Raw genomic sequence first — 9,084 nt, 5'->3', positions numbered from 1 at the left:
CACACACACACACACACACACACACACACACACACACACACACACACGACACATGGAAACGCTGCCACTTCTCCCTCGATATTGAAATGTACCATGGGCTTTCCAGTGGGAGGCAGGAGCCTAGACACCACTTAGGAGCTACTTTCCTGAAATCTAAGCCTGAAAAACCATTCAACTGCTTCAGTGCTGCTAGAAGTAAGGTGACTATTCACAATTACCGCCAAATGCAGCCTTGACTTCAAATACAGCAGGTACAAGGTCAGTGAGCTGGACAGTGGTCTAAACTGGCACCCGCTCTGACCATCCTCTGTCTCAGATCCCTGTGCTTCCATCATCATTCCTGAGTGTTCTATCATCTTAAAGCATGGAGTAAATAGACACCACTCTCACTCAAGAAGGGGAATGAAAATCATTTCCAGGAAAAATGGAAAAAAGAAAGAATTAAAAAAAAAACAAAACTACTACCACTACTACTATTACTCTACTGGAAAGAAGCAGAAATTACTGTTCAATTTTATCTCAGTACCACCAGAGTGGAGCCTGGCTCTCTCCAATCACTCTATTAGAATTACCTCAATTCCAAATTGGGATATTGGAAATATTTGTCAATGATGTGCAGGTTTAAGTATTTAGGAGTAAAGTATGCTAATGTCTATTCTAGAAATGTGTCAAAAGTAAGATGAGTTGATGGATGACAGATGAATAAATATGTGACAATGAAAATATAAAAAATGTTACAGACAGTAGGTATGAATGTATACAATTCTTTCATTTGTTCTATATGCCTGAAAATTTTCATAAGAAAATGTTGGAAAAACAAAAAAATGTGTAGTTAGGTTACTGGCAGACATAAAGTGCTTTTAGACTGAGGGAGACTGGCTATTTGCCTTTACTGAGCAAAAAGAGAAATAAACTAGCTGGGTATTCATGACAATGCATAATGAAGCGTAAGAATAACCCAGCCAGGCTTCCCTGGTGGCACAGTGGTTGAGAGTCCGCCTGCCGATGCAGGGGACACGGGTTCGTGCCCCGGTCCGGGAAGATCCCACATGCCGCGGAGCGGCTGGGCCCGTGAGCCATGGCCGCTGAGCCTGCGCTCCGCAGCGGGAGAGGCCACAACAGTGAGAGGCCCGCGTACCGAGAAAAAATAAATAAATAAATAACCCAGCCAGCCTTACGGGGTTCCAGGAGACAATCTTTGATTCGAGTATTTCCACTGTTCACTATTAAGACTGACTAGCTAGTGCTGTGCCGACCCACTCCAACACCATTTTTAAATCATCTAATTTGAAGATCCTGACGATAGTGAGGTGCTTCAAAAGCAGAGTGATAAAGACTTTCTTCAGCCAAAAATGAGCCATCAGGCAAAAAAATCTTCCTATCAGCCAAAGCCAACAGGCTCTGACATCAAGGCTCTCTCCCTTGATGTTCAGGATGATGGGGTAGATTGTAGCAACCCTGTCTTCTTCCCAGAGGGATCTCAGCAGGAAAACTTCTGAGTGTCCTACAGACTAAAAATGCTTAGTTTCAAAGTAAATGCAGCTCTGACTTTAGGTTCCTCGATTAACAACAGAAACCTGACCAAAGACAGGTGGGGTTTCCTGAGGTTGGCACACATAATCCCAATCCTAATTAAATATATGTGGCAAGTGAAAGGAACAAATGAGACAATTCCAAGGTGAAGTTCTCTGCTGTGAGCTCTAAGGGGATGAGAAAGCTTTTTACATGAGGACTCCATAAGAAATTGTGGATAGGGAAGTATGCAAGACACTGGTGAGCCCAGAATAGTACTAGGGGTTCACCATACCAGATTTTCAGTAAACACTTATCAAGTGATTGGAGAATAGATATAAGATAACTAGCCCCTTTACATTAGTTAAACTAAAGTACTTAAACAGTATAATATACTCTGTCAGGGTTATGTCTATGAAAACCTTCAACCATTCACAGTACCATACCTGCCTCTTCAACACAACTGAGAACAGGCGGAAAATTCTTTAGAACAGAGATCAGAAGCCTTTCTGTCAAATGCAAAGGAAGCCTCTTTTATTGGAGTCTTCCCTGCAAAATTCTGGACTGCCTCTTAAGAAAGGAGTGAGTGATTAAAAAATGTTAATGTCTTGAGGTCATTAATACCCAAGTGTTATGAAAATATCTTTCTTCCTAGATAGACTTTAATGCCATTTACAGGTAGTAGTATTGATGTTTACTGCTTCAAGGTGGTAGAATAAGTCCTAAAAGAATATTTACCCTGGGACTACTTGAACTCCAGATTCCTCTTTTCTAATAGCAGCTCAAGGCTTCCCTAAATGAGCATGGCAGCTAAAAATAAAGTCGCAGGCCCAAGGTGAGGGTAAAAGTCTGATGGGTCATCTGGTCTACCAAACATGGCCTCCTTACTGAGAATAGGCATGGCTGTTGTTTCTCGAGGACAAAGCCACCACGTTCTCAGAATGGTGGGCTGTGACTATGCTGAGACATCATACACTGCTTTTTGCTGGACAAAGCTGGCTGTCATGCAAAGCAGCAACTCTCATTGGGCAAGCGGGCTAAGACAGCCCCTCTAGAAAGAGAATGCGCTCACTTCCCAGCTTGGCAAATGAGAGGCGAGCTCACCAGCCAGAAGGAGGAGGGCAGCGAAGGGAAAGCTTGAGGGAGGGCAAAAGGCTTAAACCAAGGGAGGGAGGAAAGGGCCGGGAACCTCACACCAGGGCAGAATGTACTCCAGCATTAGCCCCCGCAAGGACACGTCTAAGTCTTGCTCAATGAGGACGTCAGTTCTACAGTGGAGTGGAGATGACAGGGATCTTGAACGTCTGAATCCCCACAGTACCTGCCCTGCTCATGGCTGGCCTGGCCCCTTTCAGCGCACACAATCGTTTTCCTCCAAAAGGGACATATTGCTGGGACGAGGGAAGGCTTTCGGTCTTCAGGAGCTGTCTTCTGTGCTTATCACGCAGGATGGAATGCACAGCCTTCAAGAACTCCTTTCTGCTCTCTGGGGAGCTACGAAAAGAAGATTTACACCTATTAGCGAAACAGCACTGAACACACGATGGAACTTCTGATGTTACCAGGTGCAGCCAAACAAATATCCCTGAGGACCAAAGGTTAAAGACTGAGGCCACGACTCCAATTTCACTGCCGACCAGCAGTGTTTTCACCGCTGGAGATACAGAACATGTATTCCTTTCCCTTTATGCTTTGTGATTCAGCTCCTGCAGCCAATTTGGGACTGAGCAGCCCACAAATGAATAGACTGATGGAGAGATGGATTTTGCACCACAGAGTTGCTAGATTCTGCTCTTGGTACTTAAGGCAGAGCCTTTCAGTCTAAAATGTTTTACAGACAAAGGAACCACAAGATTCTTGCTGCTCTGCAGCGCACTTGGAAACTGATGTCCCAACAACCTTCGTTTCCTCTGAGTTGTATATCAATGCCTGTTAAATATCAACACCTTCCATGACACACGTCAACATGTAAATATTAAAGTTACATTGGTAAGAACTGGAAAATCTTCCCAACTTCCAATTTGCACGATAAAAAAAGTGCTTCTTAGGTTAGTTATTTTTCTTGTTAAGTTCTTAATAGTTTTACCCAGGCAAGTTTTAGCTGGCATTCCTTATTAACAATGAATATGGCATCTCTACGGGCGGGCTCATTGGAGCCTGTGGATTTATCAACAAAGTCGCGAGCAGAGTAGCCTAAATAGACTGTAAAGATGGTGCTAAACCACATGTAGATTATCTGAAAAAAAATTTCAATTCTAGTTCCAATAGCTTCCTGGGATCTGGATTTGTTGATCCCTGTCACCGAACATCCGACAAAGAGGCAATGAAGAAACACAAAACATGGGCTTTGAAGTCAAACCCACTGAGTTTGAACTCAGTATTCATTTGCTATAAGGTTTTAGCCAAGTACCCTCTGTGAGCCTTGGCGCCCCATTTGTAAAATGGAATAACGGTAGCTCAGTCTGACTAAGTGAAATAATGCATGTAATCCCTCTTGCGTCTCCCTAAATGTGCCTTCTTACTGTATCAGCAGCCACGTTATAAAATATTACTAACAACCATAAAATATTGATTCCGTTGAGTTTCTATTGTGTGTGTGGGCAACCCATAGTATACTACCCACGGTGTGGGGTAAGTACTGAATAAATTACTAAGCACCTATGATAAAATTAAAGCATCATGGAGTACAGATGATATGTAAAGCCAAATGTATCAGAATGCTGGCTGTTGGCACCATCCACCCCGGTGTCTTTAGGCCAAAAATAAGAGAGAGAGAGAGAGAGAGAACTGGCTGCACTTGAGAAAAGTACAATTCTCAAATTCTTAACGACAGAGCCCAAAAAGGAGGAAGATGAGGAAGACGAGGGGATGGTGAGAGGAGGGAAAGAAGAAGAAGAAGAAGAAGGAAGTTGAAGCCCACATCGTAAGTTCAGCTTCCACTCCAGATCCGTAGGTGAACCTGAGTCACTTGAGCCAGCCTCCCTAGGTCGAAGTTTCCCCTACACGACGAGGAATCCCAGCAACACTGCACACACCCTCACCTCCTCCCAGGTGACTCTCCATCTGCTGTACCTCAGAGATGTTACAGTATAAATGATGCACCCAAACACCCAAACGAAACATGAGACAACCATGTCCTTCTAACCCACCAAATGTACGTATAGGAAGAAAGCCCTCGTTTGAATGTCAAATATATACGTGAAAATTCCGATTTCCTTTTAGAAAGATATTAATCAGGTTACTGTCTATATTCTGATAAAATGAGTTTAATTTATCCGATTACTGTTACTTGATAAGTGTTAAATACTTCCTCAAGTGCACAAGAGAAAGAATGTAGCTTCTAGGGATGCACAGGCTGGTGTGCAGAACCCAGAGGGGTTGGGGACACCAAGCACTGTCACATCCCTTCCCTCTGGGCGGCACCTCCCACACTTCACGGCTCCAGGCTCACCTGCAGCACAGGTGGAAGACCCTCTCCGGCCTCCCTTCAGACTCCGATTTTACGTGGACAATTTCACACACAGCATTTGCTTCTGCATCTAGAGAAATTAAAACAAGGACGAATGAGAGTATGTTTCAAGGAGATTTATTTGCATTTTTACAAAAGCATTTCCCATGCTTTGGTGTAGGATTAAATAGAGCAGAGCCACATATGACCAAAGAAACTTCATTCCTATCCCGTGATCTCAAGAGACAAAATGATTGAGAACTTAATGGGCGTGAAGAAAAAGAATGCTTGGAAAATTACCAGTTGCTCAAATCTCCTTCTGGATGGTCTAAAAGGACAATCAGTCAATCATATTGATGGAAACACTGAACCTTTTAGCTGCACAGCCCGTTTGGCTGAACTATTTTAATTAAGTGATTAGTTGTTTTGGCAACAGTTGGACTAGACAGAGCCCAAGATTCCAGTGCTGATTTCATCAGGCCAGTGATATAAAGAGGCAGGGCCCTGCCATCTGCAGCACAGCCTTTCCCCTGGGCGACTGGGACTAGCGCCCTGGACAAGCATGTCCTGGGAACGAATGGGGTTCCTCTTTCTCAGCCTGCCCACAGCACCCAACCTGAAGGAAGCCAGAATGGTACACTGAGAAAGTGAGAAACAGTTATATTTAGAAACAACTTCAAAGTCTTTCAGTGCCTGAATATCCTATCATTTTGCCGGGTTATTCTTCATGAGTGTTTATGAAAGAAACAGTTCACTGCAGACCTCAAGACTGCAGGTTGTGAAGTCTCATCCTTACCTAATGGTTCAAAACCCTAGTTACAAGCCCTCATCGTGCCCACATTATTTAACCAGGCAGGACCCATGTGCAGAGAGTTTCACAGGTTTTCCCAAACGAAGACGAAATCTAGAAATTTCCATCTTCTGAGTCTCATATCCACTGGAATTTATTTCATAACAAGAGATGTGTTGGCTAGTCTCTGTAAGTCCATTAAAATAAACTTTTATCTTGATTTTAAACTTGATTTGAATGAAAAACCGAGGGCGGGAACGGAATATCATTTTCACAAAGATGGCTTTGTTTTCCAGACTTAAATTCTTCATGTATTTAGTCCTCAATGAAGGCAAAATTCCTGGCTAAGGAGCCTTTGTGGTTTGTTATAAGCATACGCTTTCCTATTTATAAACCAGGCGCAAGGAAACATATGAACTAGATAATTCATAATCTAAGATTGCAAAGTAAGACAATGCTAGTGTTTAAGTGCCCAAACCTCAAAATATTATTATAGCTGTTTGCAGACCTATGATTTATAAGGGCCTGAAAATTCATGTGTAAATCAATTTTACAAATCAAATCAAAGCTAAAAAGGCACGAGGGTCCTCTGGGCCAGTAGGTTAGACAGAAACCTTCTTAGGGCAAATAATCATCCCCAATACATTTGCCAGACGTGGTTTCTGCATTTGAGTTTTCCTCCTGCAATGCATAACAACTGAGAAGGAAGTGGCATCTACTTTAACTTGGGTGGGTAACTGGAGGTTTCCCAAATACTGCAGAAGGTTTTTCCTCATGACACTGGACTAGGGAAGAGGTGGTTCTATAAGGATTAGAGCCAATTTTATGGCTCATGGAGGTGACAAATGAAAACGGGGAGAAAATGAGTGACACCAACCGGACATGAAGAACTTATTGCTCATGCTAGATGCCAAAACACAAAAGAGAAATACAGATCCACTGTGCACCTGCAGAGGTCCACTTCCATGGCCCCTCTTACAACCAGAAAGCTGTACCTGCTGTCCAAGTGGGACGGGAATAGGGGTGTCCCGAGAGCTTCCACTTGACCCCAAAGCTGCTCCCTCTCAGGTGTGCCCGGGAGAACCATTGCTGATTGCTCCTCCCTAAAACAGCCTCAAATTAAGCCCTGGATGGGGCCTCCGAGTCATAGCAATATTGGTATTCTTAGGCAATACCGTGCTGACATTCACTTCTCTTCTCATGTGCTAAAGCATCAACGAATCATCTTAGCAAGTACTTTCATCACTGCCTAACAACTTGCTTCACGGCTACGTGGGTCATAGAAAAAGAACTGACATTTCATGCTGATACAAAGATAAAGATTTGTAAGGCTTCAGGAAGAAAGAATGTATTCAATGGCGTTTTTTGTGCTTCGGGTGGTCTTTTTGGGTCTCCCAGTTAAAAGGCAAGTGAGTTATTTACATGGGCTTTGTCTGCTGATGGTCACAAAGATTCTTCCCAGAAGTACAAGACTCACTGCTACTTAGATGTGAGTCCCTGCAGTATTATTAATATATATAACAGAATGAATAGAATTCCTTGGAACAATATTAAAGGCACTACCTCCATTCACTTAGTTCATTCATTTAATAAACAGATGGGTAAATAAGAGGCAATGGAGAGACTGAGGGAAAGGAAACTTAAGCACAGAAGGAAAAAGATGGTAGGGTGGTTAGAACCAAGAGTGTGGACTCAGAAAAACAATTCATACATACACAGAAATATGTACCCAACCTGTTTCAGAGTTTACCTGCACTTGCCAAAGCTCGAACCTGCAAAGCTTCGGTAGGAATCATGTGTCGAAATCGGAAGGGGTCCCAGTCCTCGTAAATTGAAAGCCTGTGCGATCCTACCTGCAGGAAGAGAAGGAACTAGGTGCATGAGAAGTCTGTGCTCAGCCCGGACCAGACCCGCACACACTTTCTAAACCAGTGATGTTGCAGACATAGAGAACAGACTTGTGGTTGCCAAGGGGGGAGGGGTATGGGGGAGGGAAGGACTGCGAACTTGGGGTGAGCAGATGTAAACTATTATATAGAGAATGGAGAAACAACAAGGTCCTACTGTAGAGCACAGGGAACTCTATTCAATATCCTGTGATAAACCATAATGGAATAGAATATAACAAAAGGAATTTACACATGTGTGTAACTGAGTCACTTTGCTGTACAGCAGAGACTGGCACAACACTATAAATCACCTATACTTCAATAAAATAATAAAAATTTTAAAATATGTCATTAAAACAAATAAATAAATTGTTTTAATTTCCAAAAGAAAACCCAACAAGAACAACAACAAAGCAGTGATGCTGGAACCCCGGGTCACTCCCCCGTGTGCACTTTTGTTCGCCCAGCAGCAAGCCAGAGGCCATGGGACAAATCTGCCGAGGCTGCGCAAATAAGCTTGCTAACCGAAGTCAGGCAAAAGAGAGACAAAGGAAGAAAGAGAAAAGGGATCCCCAAACAAGCACAGAGGGGCACGAAGAACAGGCAGTGGATAAAGATAGCATTAGGAAGGTAGGTTCGGGCCATGGTAAGCCCAATAGCTGTTTACTTTCATGCTGTAAACATGAGTCTGCCTGCAGGAAGGCAGGATGGGCAATTTCCTTAAGTCCTCAGCAACACTCAAAAAAAAAAATCATAAAACACTCAAAAACAAAAAAAATCATAAAACACTCACGCCTGACAAAGGTGCAGAATTACAATTACGCAGCTACAACTGAGGAACAGATAGTAAGGGAGATACTTGGAAACTATGGGGTGAAATAAGAAGTCTTACAAGTTTCCTCTTCTGTTTGGAACCATCTTTATACACAAGGACCACAGCAGTTTTGAAGACTGGAAGAACATAAAATGAAGGCAGTTATAGCACACAAGGGGTTGGGTTTTCCCCTTCACTTTCAATAACTTGTGGTAACAAACACAACCGTTATGAAGAGGACAGACAGTCCCCGTGAATCGGCTCCCATTCCACCCTCCACTCACTCAGCACATCTGAGAGATGCAAAAACCTGTTAAGACAAAATTTTCCAGGTCCCAGATAAACAGAAAAAGCCTGAAGAGATGGAAATAAACCCTCCTGCCCCACTGGAAACTTTTGGGTAAAATATATTTTCACTATGGTATCAATTCAAGCTTAAAACTTCAGCTTATACACATTTAACAAAAATGTACTAGTTCAGCAGCTGAAGGAACAATACAAACATCAATAATAATAATGCTTACGGTAACTTCTATTTATGCAAATTAAGCTAATATTACACACACGCAGAGTGCTCCTAATTCAGGAAATGTAATTCATCTTTTTCGACCTCAATAAATAAAAATGAGTT

At 42.8% G+C, this 9,084-nt stretch overlaps 1 protein-coding gene across 3 annotated transcripts in view; it reads right to left on the bottom strand.

The window, feature by feature from the left end:
• TIAM1 (T cell lymphoma invasion and metastasis 1) overlaps window positions 1-9,084 on the bottom strand; it is a 398,406-nt gene that overhangs the window by 3,487 nt on the left and 385,835 nt on the right. For all 3 annotated transcript variants that reach the window (XM_029214248.1, XM_029214249.1, XM_029214250.1), the window contains 4 exons: window positions 8,532-8,590; window positions 7,501-7,603; window positions 4,964-5,051; window positions 2,834-3,006 (listed from right to left, as the gene is read on the bottom strand). In XM_029214248.1, coding sequence (XP_029070081.1) covers window positions 2,834-3,006; window positions 4,964-5,051; window positions 7,501-7,603; window positions 8,532-8,590 — 423 coding nt within the window. The remainder of the gene's footprint in view (window positions 1-2,833; window positions 3,007-4,963; window positions 5,052-7,500; window positions 7,604-8,531; window positions 8,591-9,084) is intronic.

This window comes from Monodon monoceros, unplaced genomic scaffold (genome assembly GCF_005190385.1).
Source record: "Monodon monoceros isolate NGI ecotype Baffin Bay Population unplaced genomic scaffold, NGI_Narwhal_1 Super_Scaffold_11, whole genome shotgun sequence".
NCBI classification, from domain to species: Eukaryota; Metazoa; Chordata; class Mammalia; order Artiodactyla; family Monodontidae; genus Monodon; species Monodon monoceros.
The sequence above is the reverse complement of the archived record's forward strand: the minus strand, read 5'-3'. Positions and strand labels throughout refer to the sequence as shown.